A 14,220-nucleotide genomic window follows, 5' to 3' on the forward strand; every position below is an offset into this window, starting at 1 on the left:
TAGTGCCAGTCATTAAGGACAAAGCTGGTAAAGTAGGCAGCCTAAATAATTACAGGCCCATAGCTTTAGCCAGCATATTGTCAAAAGTTTTAGAAAGAGTTCTGCTGGATAGAATAAATGAGTCTGTTAACTCCACAGATAACCAGTTTGGTTTTAAAGCTAAACATGGCACTGATTTATGCGTATATGCCCTAAAGGAGATTGTAAACAAATATAGAGGCAAAAACTCTTCAATACTTATGTGCTTTATTGATGCTTCCAAAGCCTTTGACCGTGTTAATCACATAAAGCCGTTTGGTAAAATAAGTCAAAGAGGGGTGCCTAAATACATTGTGAGAATTCTGGCCTACTGGTATGCCCACCAGACTATGCAAATAAAATGGGGCAATAAGGTCTCAGCCCCATTTGGGGTTAGCAATGGTGTTAGACAAGGGGGAAATTCGTCCCGTCCTTTTTAAACTTTATATTGATGATCTGTCCAAACAATTGAAAGCCTGTAATACTGGGTGCATGATTGGTATTATTTTAGTGAACCATATTATGTATGCGGATTATCTTGTGGTCTTTAGTCCCTCTAGCGCTGGTCTACAGCAGCTCCTTACTATATGTTCTGTGTATGGTGTGGAACATGACATTAAATATAATGCTAGTAAGAGTGCTGTTATGATCTGTAGAACCAAAGAGGATAAATGTCTAAAATTTCCTGATTTTAAATTGTCTGACAATAACCTTGGTGTCTGTAATAAGGTAAAATATCTAGGGCATTTTATTACAAAACAAATGACAGATGATGAGGATATTTATAGGCAACGACGCATGCTGAATGTACAGGCGAATATTCTCTTCCGTAAATTTGGTGCGTGTGCAGATGTGGTGAAGATGTCGCTATTTAGAGCTTACTGCACACCACTCTACACCGCGCACCTGTGGTCGAACTATAGAAAGGCAAGTTTACAGAGACTAAAGACGGCATATAACGATGCCATGAGAACACTGCTAAGGAAACCTAGATGGTGTAGTGCCAGTAACATGTTTGTGGCTTCAGCAGTCAGTACTTTAGAAGCTATCCTAAGAAATTATATGTATAAATCATTTGCAGGATAAATGACTCTAAAAATGTAATTATTGTGGCCTTGTCAAACATAAGGTTTAGCACTACATGCTACGAATCCCCGCTGTGGAGACACTGGTATCGTTGTCTCGTTGTAGGACATTGATCATTCTTTTATTCTGGATTTTAATTCATGTATTAAGGGTTTTTTTAATATATAATTTATGATGCTTTTATAAGTTATATGCTAAGATTTTATATGTACTTTATATTTTTTAATATGCAATACATTTTTATGAAATGCTGTCCCTTGTCTGGACCTTGAGTCCGAAATAAAGTTTATTATTATTATTATTATTATTATATGAACCAGCTGCCTGAGTAGTAGAAGTGGGTACAACTATCAAAAATACATTTGAACAGGAAAACATGGATAGGAAAGATAAGAGGGATATGGGACAAACATAGGCAAAGGGAACTAGCTTAGATGGTCATCTTGGTCGACATGGACGAGTTGGACCGAAGGGCCTGTTTCCACACTGTATTGCTCTATGATCATAACAAGCACTAGTGGATAATGTAAATTGTGTGGAATGGGTGGGGATTAGATGGCCCACAAATTACTAAATGGAATTGCATCATTAATAAAACCGAATCTGTTGTCCACTAATGTGCTATTAAGATGATTAAAATGGAGATGAAACAAAGCTATAAATGGCTTTTTGAAATGTATTAAATTACTTTTCAAAAATCATACCACAAATGTGTTGAATATATTTTATTATCTACAACAAATTGTCCACAAATGGATGATATTTAGCAATTTGTCTTAACTTGTACCATAATTTTTGATAGCCAAAATGTCGTTATGTAATTTTATCATAATTAATTAATGTTGTGGGTCCCCACACTCAGAATGGCAGAATAACTGATTCCTACATAGTCCTCAGAAGCATTTCAATTGTAGTTTGTCTTGATTTACAAGGTACAGCATAAAGGGAAACAAGCCAAGATGCCAACACAGCTACACGGGAGACAAGCCAACAAGCCACTTTCTATATCTATTTCCATCTGTCTTTCCAGGTGGATGCAAGAGATCCATGGCATGAAAGCAACAACACAGGGAGGTTCACTTCACCATGTGTCCAACATTTATACCTCAACTAACTCATAAAACTCAAATTAACAAAAATAAAATTAATATTGCCGCTAAGGATCCTTGTGTGCAAATTGACTTCCATTTATAGTTTGGTTTAGAGATACAGCATGGAAACAGGCCCTTTGGCCCACCAAGTCCATGCCAACCACCAATCAGCTGTTCTATGTTATCTCACTCCCTGCATACTTGGGGAAACTTAGAGAGTTCAATTAACCTACAAACCCACATATCTTTGGGATGGTGGAGGAGACTGGAGCATCCAGAAGAAAGCCATGAGGTCACAGGTTGAACATGCAAACTCCACACAGACAGCACCCACGGTCAGGGTTGAACCTTGGTCTCTGCCGCTGTGAGGCAGCAACTTTACCAGCTGCAATACTGTGACGTCTTCTTGTCTTTGTATAATTTGCAAACCACTTTTGTTGTCTCTGAGAGCTCTGTTATTTTAAATCTTATCCTCTAGCCGTACAGTATTCTGAAGGACTATGGTGATGTTCCAACAGCTTGTTTGCACATGTCATTAAGGTGGATTTCCTTGATGCCAACCCCTACAACCAATCAAAGGAACAGTAATTTTGTATGATTTTGTGGCAGGTCTTGCAGACAATTTACAGTTCAGTGAGCACAGGTCACACTGGATAGAAACAGGTCCTTCGGCCCAACTCGCTCATGCCAATCAAGATGCCCCATCTACACTAGTTGTATCTGCCCACATTAGCTCCACATCCATCTAACCTTTATCTATCCATGTACCTAACCAAATGCCTTTTAAATGTTGATATCCTCTGGCAGTTCGTTCCATTTACCCACCACCCTCTGAGAGAAAAAATTACCCCTCAGGTTCGTATTTTCCCCACATCATAAACCTATGTCCACTGGTTCTTGATTCCTCTACTCTGGGTAAAAGACTGTGCATTTACCCTATATATTCCCCTCATGATCTTATACACATCTTTAAGATCACTCCTCAGCCTTTTGCGCTCCAACAAATAAAGTCCTAGCCTGCCCAACCTCTCCCTAAAGTTCAGGGGGTCAAGTCCTGGCAACATCCTCGTAACAGGTGTAACAGCATACTCTGCTCTTGACTGGTTCCAACAAGACTCAACACCACAAGCAACATGATTGATTGCATACCATCTACTACTGTAATCATTCATTCCTTCTGTAACTGGCACATCATGGCTGCATTATGTACCGTCTAAAAAATTCACTCCACTTGTTTATCTGGGCGACTCAGACAGCAACTCCCAAATTGTACAATCTCTACCAACAAGGAAGACATGGATAATAGTAATAGTAATACTACATGTGTGTTGCCCTAATACTATTCTTACATGGAAATATATTCCCACTATTGAATGATGATGGACAATTGAACAGCTCACTGGAGTGGGAGGGTCCACAAATATCCCAATTCTCAACAGTGGAGGAATTGGTCCTGCGCTGAAAATACTGGAAATACTCAGCAGATTAGGTGGTAACCGGGCAACTAAGTATTTCCAGCATTTTCTATTTTTTTGTTTGTCATTAGTATACCACATTCTTCTAGATTAATGACATGATTCACCTCTTAAAATTCGCACGCTATCCAGTATCCAATAGGGAAATACATTGCGTGGTGAACAAGCTAATTAAGTAGCCCATAGTAGTTAATGAGTCATCACATGTCATCATTTCTGATTATGAATTCATAGAGAGCATTGTGGATGGTTTTGAGGAGCAATATTTTAAGGAGCCAACTGGGGAAATTAGTTTTTAATAGGAAACAGGGGAATGGAATGACAAATTATGATCTAGATTCTAGAGCCCAGTATGATTTTTGTAATTAAACTGAGAAGGGTAAATATGGGTCAGAAAAAATTGCATTTTACATGAGTAGAGCAAATTACTACAGAATGAGGACAAGTTGAACAGAGCCAATACATTAGCAGGAAAACAGTTGGTAAGCATTAAAATAAGTAATTCGTGACACTCAGTAAAGAGGGAAAATGCTGAGGGTGGGTAAACCATCCACAGCTAACCAGGAAAGAGAAAATATATAATAAAGACAGTTAGCAACAGACCTAATTCAGAATTAGGAAAAGGAGGACAAAAAAGGTAAAGAGAGAGAAAAACTAAACTGGGGACAAATTAGAGAGGATTCTAAAAAAAATGAATTAGAACTTCAGTAAGTATATAAAAGCAATGTCCATGAGAATAGTCAACCATTACAGAGAATGAGGCCTGAGAAATAGTTTTGGGGAACAAGGAAATGACAGAGAAGTTAAATAGATATATTGCATTAGTTGTTGTGATAGAAGGCATTACAAATACTTCATTAATACTGAATAATGCTGGGAAAGATTTAAATAGTATCTATATTAATAAATATTTCCCAATAGGCAAACTGATAAGGCCAGACGGGAAGAAAATTCATTGTGACACGAGGAAAAACATTTTAATGTGAATTCTGGAATACATTGCCTGCAGATGTAACGAGGCATGTTTCATTAAAGCCTTCAAGAGGGAATTGGGTAAATATACACAGAGGGAAAAATTGTTATCAAGAAAGGACACTGTGGTACAGGGTTGGGGGAGTGGGGAATGTGTGAGCTAATGTGGACACAATGGGCCAAATAACTTCATTTTGTGCTGTAACTCTTCTGTGGTTCTAGCTGGTAGAGGTTGACAACAAAAATATTGCCAAGAATGACTAAGCACTTTCAAGACTGAAGCCAAAAGCAGTTCTTCCAAATGGAGCTAACCTGTGAAGCAAGTACAATAACAAGCAAAATAAATAGCCTGCGATAAACACAAAGCTGGGAATAAAAGAAAAGTACAGCACAGAAATGGGCCCGAATCCATGCTGATCTTGATGTCTCTCAGTGCTAATCCCATTTGCCTTTATTACACTCCTATTTATCTACTTCTTTCCTTAGCGATTTTTAAATGTTGTAATGGCGTCTACCTCCACTACCTCCTCCAGCAGCTTGTTCCAAATATTCACCATCTTCTGTGTAAAAAAAACAATCTTCAGATCTTCTTTAAGATTTCTCCCCTCTTAGACTTATACTCACTAGTTCTAGACTACCTGCCCTGGAAAAAAAAGGATTCAGACTCTCTACTGACCTTCATAATTTAGTAAACTTTTGTTATGTTTCCTCTCAGCCCTCTACACTCCATTGTGAATAAACCTAGTTCATACAATTTGTCCTTATAAGTAAGGCCTTTCATTCCAGGCAACATCCTCTCTACTTTTCAGCATGAAGAAGGGTTCTGACCAGAAACATCATCATTTATTTTTCTCCAGAGATGCTGCCTGACCCACTGAGTTACTCTAGCATTTTGTGTCTATATTCAATATAAACCAGCATCTGCAGTTCCTTCCTAAATATCCTGGTAAACCTCTTTGCATTCTGCACAATGTTATAAGTACAAGCTAACCACAGGAATTATGATGCTGTGCCAAAAATAGAGACATGACTAAAAAGGTAAGGACAGGACGGGGTGCTAAATATTGCTTGGACAAAACGGAAAGACGAAATTCAGGTGAATAGCAGTACTGATGAAGGAGAATATTGTATTTCTGGAGAAGAGGGTGTTCTGGAGCAGAAAGGTACTGCAACTACTTTGGCTGTAAACTGGTAGGAATGGTATGGAAAGGAAATTAGGGAAATATGCAAAACATTAAGTGTGGTGACAATAGCGTACATAACTTTCTCAATGTAGATTAGGGTATGCAAATAAAGGGCAATGAGCCCATTCCATATCTGACATATTGAAGAAAGAGGCATTGCTAGACTTGGTTTGGAGGAATGAATCAGGCCACGTGCAGCAAGCATCCAAGTCAAGAGAGTTTACTATCATGTGTCCCAGATTCAATGTCCAATGAAATTCTTGCTTGCTGCAGCACAACAGAATATTGTAGGCATAAATACAGAACAGGTCAGTGTGTCCATATACCATTGATTATATATATAATCGGCCTGAGAACTTTGGACATTGCAGTCTTCAGGGAGGAAGCGGCCGCTTCAGTCCAGGCCGCTGAAGAATGTTCACCCGACGCCGATGATCCAGCTTCGCGGCAGAGGGCCTGAGAACATCGAGTTGGCTGAGGAGGCCACATATAGACCCCGACCTCGGGTGGACTATGAGGGGGAGAACTGGATATTTTTAGTGCCTTCCCTCACAGTGAATTCTGCTGTGGGGGGACGTTTCATGTTGATTTCTATAGTGTACTGTTCTGTGTCTTTTTTCTTTTTTCTCTTTTTTGTTTTGTATGGATATATTGACATTTGGTCTGTTCAATTAATTTAATCAAACTCTGTAAAGCACTTTGGTTCAAATACTGGTTTTGTTGAAAAGTGCTATATAAATAAAGATTATTATTATTATTATTATTATTATATACACACATAAATAAACAGATAAAGTGCAATAGGCTGTTATAGTTCAGAGTTTGCTTGAGGTTGTGTTTAATAGTCTGATGGCTAAATGTTTCCGTTGAAGAACATTTAGTAAGCAGCATTAATGGAGAATTAAAATGTGGTAGGTTAAAAAACGGCTTTGGTACACTCTTAGTATAACCCAGAAGGGCGGAGAACCGGGAGAACGAATTAATGTTCTCAGAAGTAACAAAGAAAGAGGGAGCAAGATAAAATAGAAAGCAATGTACGATAGATGTCAGATTATTAACATAGTAAGAACCAGACTGATTATAGAAACTTCAGAGGGGATGTTAAAAAAAGGAAATAGAGAGGCAAAGAGAGAATGGTAGATGGCCAATATACAAAGTAATCCAAGAATTTTCAGAAAGTACATGGGTGTTAAGAGAAGTGAGTCAAATCAGGGACCAAAAAGCAAGCCATAATCAAGGCAGAAAGTGCATACTTTAAGCATTTATCATGGAATAAGATAATGCCTAATGCTCCAAAGAATGAAATACTTGAGATACAGTATTGGTTAAAAAATGAAAAGTACTAAAAAGGCTGGAGACACAAGAAACTGTAGATGGAGTCAAAAACAAACTGCTGGAGGAATTCAGCAGGTTGAACAACGTCTGTAGAGGGAAGGGAATTGTCGATGGTTTCGTGGCGAGACCTGGTTCATGATCTCAACCCAAAACAACAATTCCCCTCCCTGCACAGATGCTGCTCAACCCGCTGTCACATGTCACATGTGACAATAAACTATTCATTCATTCAAAAAGGGAATGGGATAAACCCAACAACTACAGCCAGGCAGTTCAATCTAAAAGGAAAACATTTTTTTAATGAAAATGATGACTTTCTTCAGTAACACTCTTAATGAAAACTATATTCTTAATGTAATTAAAGAAAGAAGCTGGATAGTACCAATGGAACAGATAGGACCGTGTGGATCAAGCAGCATTTGTAGGGGGGTGGGGGAAGGAAATGTCGATGTTTCAATTCGAGACCCTGTACTTGGACGTATATGTCTGACCCTTCCTCTAATTAGTTCAGGTTTGCAGATTTTATTCTTCTTATCTAGCATTCTTGATGTGTATGAATAATCCTTTTTGAAGGTATATGTATTCAAATACCATATATTTAGTTCACTGAAGACACGGCAGCATAGAGATTCACTGGCTAGTATAATACTGGCAATGTATGTTTTGAATATGTAGTGCTTTCAGCACAGATTTAGCCCCACTTGTCTATGATGTTTTTATTACATGGAGGACTGCTTCACTTCACTTCATTTATTTCTATTTGCAAGTCCCACCAATCCTTTCTCCCTGAGGTACAAATAAAACATTTTCCAAGTCATCATGCTGGCATTAGTTTAGTTTAGAGATACAGCGTGAAACAGGCACTTTAGCCCACCGGGTCCACACCGACCAGCGATCCCCGCATAATAACACTATCCTACACACACTAGGGGCAATTTTTACATTTATCAAGCCAATTTACCTACATACCTGTATGTCTTTGGACTGTGGGAGGAAACCGAAGATCTCGGAGAAAACCCACGCAGGTCACGGGGAGAATGTACAAACTCCATACAGACAGCACCCGTAGTCGGGATCAAACCCGGGTCTCTGGTGCTGCAAGCACTGTAAGGCAGTAACTCTACCGCTGCGCCACCGTGCCGCACTTACTTAAAGCAGTTTGGTAAATTGCTGCAAATCTGGACTCTTCATTTGCTGAGGAGTTGCAAATGGTATTGAACATCCCCACTTCTGCCTTTGCAGTAGAAGGGAAGTAATTTAATTTAATTTAAATTTTGCACTGAGAAAATACTACATTTATGACTTTGGGCTGGGAAAATGGTCCGCCAAAAACCACACTATCTTTCTCCTTGTTTCTCCTTGATGGCCACTGGCTTTAGTTTTATCAAGGTTTCTTGATGTCACTCACTCTCTATCAGATGTTGTCTTGGTGTCAAGGTCAATCACTCTCTCCCCACCTTTGCATTTCAGCTCCATGTTTGGACCACGCTGGACTTGGGCCGTCATGGCAAAACCCAAGTTGGGCTCCAGTGAGCAGGTGAGCAAGTACAACTCAATAACAGAGTCAGCGGCACCTCCCGACACTATACAGATGTCTGTGACTGAATGGGAGGTACTTAGCTGGGAACATTTTCCACATTGCAGGGTAGATGCCAATGTCATAAGAGTAGTGAAGCAACATAGCTGGATGTGCAGCTAGTTCTGACTCTGGTTCTCCAAAAATGACAGCTAGGATGTTGTCAGGAAATAGGACATTATACTGAGTTCAGCAATGCTCTCAGCAGTTTATTGACAGGGCCCCTCTGGTTCTCTAAAATATTCACAATCTTAGAGATCTATACTGAAATTGTAAGGGATGTCTGAGGAATATCTCAATCTTAAACTGGAAGTAACTCTATGAGACATAAAAGCAGACTCCAAATATTACCATTCAATATGATAACTACGAATCTAAACAGCTGCAACCAGTTTTTGTTTGTCACAGAAAAGCAGCAAGTCTTGCACCATCTCGCCATGATGTAACATTTGGCGATTTCTGGCAATGGGCCAGGCCACCGCAAGAATTCTTCCACATAAATTACACCCACTCCAAGGACCTCGTTCCTCTTCAGAATGTTAAGATACGAGGGCGCACAACAGTTTCAATAGACAATAGGTGCAGGAGTAGGCCATTCGGCCCTTCGAGCCAGCACCGCCATTCAATATGATCATGGCTGATCATCGACAATCAGTACCACGATCCTGCCTTCTCCCCATATCCCCTGACTCCGCTATATTTAAGAGCCCTATCTAACTCTCTCTTGAAAGCATCTGGAGGATTGGCCTCCACTGCCGTCTGAGGCAGAGAATTCCACAGATTCACAACTCTGTGTGAAAAAGTTTTTCCTCATCTCCATACTAAATAACCTACCCCTAATTCTTATACTGTGGCCCCTGGTTCTGCATTCCCCCAATATTGGGAACATGTTTCATACCTCTAGTGTGTCCAATCCTTTAATCTAAATTTGATTGTGCTCTTCTGGTTTGCGGGTTTTTTCTATTTCCGCAAAAACGGTACGCGATAGCGCTACGATTTTTCACCAGGTTACTCACCGTTCTCATGGCCTTCTCGGAGGAGATCTTCTCCACCAGCTCATCAAAACTCATGGTTCCCACCGAGATGAACACCGACTCCATCCCTCCCCACTGTGGCGGCAGCGAGCAGGCAGGCAGGTAGTTGGGTGGGTTGGCAGGGACGGGCTGAGTGGCAGCAGCAGTGGGCGGTCGGACAGGACGGGGACGGGGACGGGCCAAGCGGTGGCTGAGCCGCCGGAGTGGGCAGAGGTAGGGTGGGAGAGTCGGGTTGCAGGGGGGCCGAGCTGTTTGCGTGGAGTTTGAGTAACTCACACACACACACACGGTGCAAACTGGTCCAATCGTCATGTCAACGGGATCTAAACCACAGCTAACAATGAATGACCTATGGCGGAGCAACTGCTTTTTATGGATGGAGGGAGGGAGGGAGTGACTGAGGGTTGGGGAAAGGAGCATTGGGCGGACGGTTTGCATTGGGGGAATGGGTGAGTGGTGGAATATTGCATTGGGGAACGGGTTGCGTTGGGGGACCAGGCCTCTCGTGTGACAGGTACCCAACGGGTCCCACTTAGTCTAGTAACCTTATATGTTTCAATAAGATACCCTCTCATCCTTCTAAATTCCGGAGTATACAAGCCCAGCCGCTCCATTCTATCAACATATGACAGTCCCGCATCTCAGGAATTAACCTTGTGAATCCACACTTCCAGAGAACAAGACTTTGACATTTTTCTTTTGAAAAGGCAAGGCAAGGCAAGGCAAGTTTATTTGTATAGCACCATTTGTGCAAACAGCAATTCAAGGTGCTTTACAGGAAAGAAAAAATAAAAATAGTCAATAATTAAAAATTGCAAAATAAGCAATACGACACAAATGTATGAATAATAAAACAAGGAAGAAACAATTAGGAAAAAAGCAAAGAAGAGACACAAACATAATGAAACAGGATAAAGAGGAATCAAAGATCCAGTTATCTTAAATAATCACAGCAGAATTATTATTTAGTTAATTCCATGTCCTTCTTCTTCATCAAAACCTTGAACCTTATCTTTTCCAACTATTCCACCTTGATGACTGATCAACCCAACCCACTCTTACCATGAGAAATACTGCAAAATAATTAGTTTATATAAAGCGAATACTCATCACCCCCTTATTCAAAATCCGACACAATTAAAATTGAAAAACACACTAGTTAATCAAAAAAAAGTCAGTTCTTGCATTGCTTTGCAATAATTTTTTTATGTTTTCACAGTTCTGACGCGGTTAAAATAAATGCTGTTATCAACAGGTGCTACTGAAGTAGAGGAGTGCAAAGATAACTACAATTGATTACTGTGCTACTACTTTCCATTAGTTCTACTTGGTCATAAACATTTAAAAAAAAACATTTGCATATAAAACACTTGCGGCGCACCATGCTGTTGGAACAGACAGAGCATATTACATTGTGAAACTGACCAATACCTCATTATTTGAGTGTTTCCCTGGTTAGACTGGTACACACATGTGACATTTTAAACAGATTTTTTTTTTTTAATGAAAATATATTGAAATAATGTTGATGACCATTAGACATCACAAAAATATCTCCTACCTTGAAAAATTGAAGGTCTTTTCTTAGGTCGCCGTAAGTGCATTTGCTCTACATTCCTATACTTTCTATTATCTTTTTCATCACTATCATTTTCTTTCAAGGATTCTGGTGGAAGACTGACTTTCCATTTAGAATTGAATTCATTCTGGATTAAATTTGCACTATCTTTGATCCCAGAGTTCAAATTATTAACGTCAAGTGCCATTGAAATGGTCTTGTCAACTGAACGACAGGAAGTAAACTCAGCTTCACAAAGAAAGATTTTTCAGAGGAACTTCTTCCTCACACGTATTGCAAGCTTACCTATCTGATTTGTCCATGGTTTACCTTACATTCTCAGCCCCTGCACTTGTTAGGGCAGTCCAGCAAGTTAATGGGCGAGGCCTCATTCAGGTGTAGAATTACAAAATAGTCTCTACTACTAGCAGTGTGTAGTTTCAGAAATTATTAAAAAAATATCCACTTTAAATAAAATCCTATCCCGCACACATCCTATCCTGCAATGTTTAAAAGTATTTCAGTATTTTTTTCAGCATTGGTTTAAGGATACAAAGAAGATATTTTCCATATTAGAAAACATTTCAACTTCTATCTCCCTCAGAATTAGATGGTACAGTCTACCACTTGCACTGTACTTCGTGAAGTTGTTTGTAGTTGCCCAAGGTACATGAAGTAATATATAGTTGGAAACTCTAAAACAATGGTAAACTCCCGATGTACTGTGGCATAAGAAATTGAATGACTTCTTACAATGTTGATTAGTGATCTTTTATGTTGAAATAAAAGATCACAATGAATGATATTAATTATACATTAGCAGCTACATTAAAGCAGCTTACATTCAAAATTGCTCATGGAAATCAGTTAGGCTGGGCGGGTCATAAAATTACCTACCTATCCACCATCTGGCTGAGCATCAAAGATGCCAATGTTTTTCTATATATTTTTTGCAATTTATCACAAGATATACGAGAAAGAAACATCAGGTGCTTTTTATAAGAGTCCACAAAGAATTTTATTCTTGAGCATAAATTCAAAAACCTATTTTCTCACTTTATCTATCATTTTCTAACCATTGCTCGGTATCACATCTTCCAAGCCAACTGTGGTTTTTAACACACGTGTGCATTCCATGCTGGGAATATACCACAATGTATTTTGGTAAATATTCCAATGTGAATGGTAGTTCGGATGCATCTCTCAAACTGATTCCTCCATGATGCCTGGGTCATGTTTAATCCTACGGAAGAAGTGTCATAATGATATACCAGGGGGAAACGGGGAAATAGGTGGGGGGGGGGGTTAGAGTTGGTGGATGGTCTGGGTGCCTTCAGCATTGGATCCTCCTTGCATAAAGTCTCAGGACATTACAACAAATGTCAGCATTTTTCCACCTGCCTCCCTTCCCTCAGTCAAGTTTCAGCATTTGTCCCAGCCTATAAAGGAGCAAAGGCACAGAATACACACCCTTTGGGGGTGTATCAGGAATGACTTGACTGCACTGTCACTGACTGAGCTCCTGTGTGACACCTACCAAACTGAGATGACCATGAAAGACCATGCCAGGAACTATTTTTTGAAATTGTCTTCACTGATTGCAGATTGTCCATGACAATATTGATGGAAGTTCAAGTTCAAGTTCAAGTCTGTGTTTATTGCTACTTAACCAACTAAGGTAAAGTGATTGCTACTCAGATAACAAGCAGGTTTTGCAGCCTGACCAAACGCTGACCAGACATAACATACCTATATATTGTGTTCACAATCCTAAATTAGGATGCCTGCCCCACTTCCCCATCTTCTTATTCACTTATACATTAACAGGAAATGGATTGCTGAATATTTCCAATATTTCAAATTCTGAGCCATAATGCCAGTAGAGCCAGCTGATGAAAACATGACATGTAGCCAGTGAATAATAATACCAAACACTGGGTGTGCAATGGTTCTGTGGGTTAAGAAACAGTTTAAGTGAAGTGACCAGCCCATGGGAGTGTCAGAACTAGATGTTGATCCCAGTTTATGATAACGCCTGTCCTTGGGTAAAGTACACAAACACTGAACAATTAATTTGGATTGATTTTTGTTTCCTGTAATATAATATGTGTCTTCTTTTGGTTGGGTGAATTTTATGTTGTAACATTGTTCAGTGTGAAACTTATAAGGAACCCATCTGTCTCAGTGGAAAAAGCCACAATGCATTTAAAAATACATCCTCGGCTTTTATTTAAGGAACAAATCTTCTTGTTGGTTTGAATCATCAACTAATTTCCAGAATCAGAGAAAGGGTAACAGAGACAAAAATATACCAAGTTTTCCTGTTTACAAAGAGGGTCAGGCAGTATCTCTGGAAACTTTGGAGATGCCTGACCCAGTGAGTTACTCCAGCACTTTGTCTCTTTTTTTGTAAACCAACTTCAGCAGCTCCTTGTTTTTATATTTTTCTGTTTATACTATTTTTCCAGGAATTTGGGTGATTTCTGATAAATTTACAACAGACACTCAAAATAACATCCTCTGTATCTTGAGACCCCACATCATTTAATAAAAGATCTCCAAAGCTTTATGCTCTATCAACTCTCCCCCATCCCATCCTTCCATAAACAAATTGCACATAAAACAAGTTATTGTTCAACAAAAATCGAAAAAATCTGTGAAAAAACAAGGTTCTGCAATGGCTTAAAATAAACACAATTGTAGGAACTTTAAGCAGAACCAGAACTCGCTAGTTCCAGCTGATTTTGTCCAGTTAAAATTAATGTGATGCAAGAGTAATTTAAAAATATCTTCTAATTTGTAATTGCATGTTTAACGACTCTAGCAGTTTTCTCCACTCATATAAATTATACAGTTCTGGGGTATGTGATCCATCATGTATGTCTGATCTT

At 39.3% G+C, this 14,220-nt stretch overlaps 1 protein-coding gene across 3 annotated transcripts in view; it reads right to left on the bottom strand.

Moving 5' to 3' along the window:
• LOC129698033 (protein furry homolog) overlaps positions 1-11,707 on the bottom strand; it is a 190,382-nt gene extending 178,675 nt beyond the window's left edge. For 2 of the 3 annotated variants that reach the window (XM_055636862.1, XM_055636861.1), the window contains exon 1: positions 11,333-11,701. In XM_055636862.1, the coding sequence (XP_055492837.1) occupies positions 11,333-11,537 (205 nt within the window). In that variant the 5' untranslated portion in view covers positions 11,538-11,701. Of the gene's footprint in view, positions 1-11,332 lie in introns of all 3 variants that reach the window. The other variant, XR_008723609.1, reaches the window with a different exon arrangement.
• Between the last annotated feature and the right edge of the window lie 2,513 nt (positions 11,708-14,220).

The sequence above is a fragment of the Leucoraja erinacea genome, chromosome 6 (assembly GCF_028641065.1).
Source record: "Leucoraja erinacea ecotype New England chromosome 6, Leri_hhj_1, whole genome shotgun sequence".
Taxonomy (NCBI): Eukaryota; Metazoa; Chordata; class Chondrichthyes; order Rajiformes; family Rajidae; genus Leucoraja; species Leucoraja erinaceus.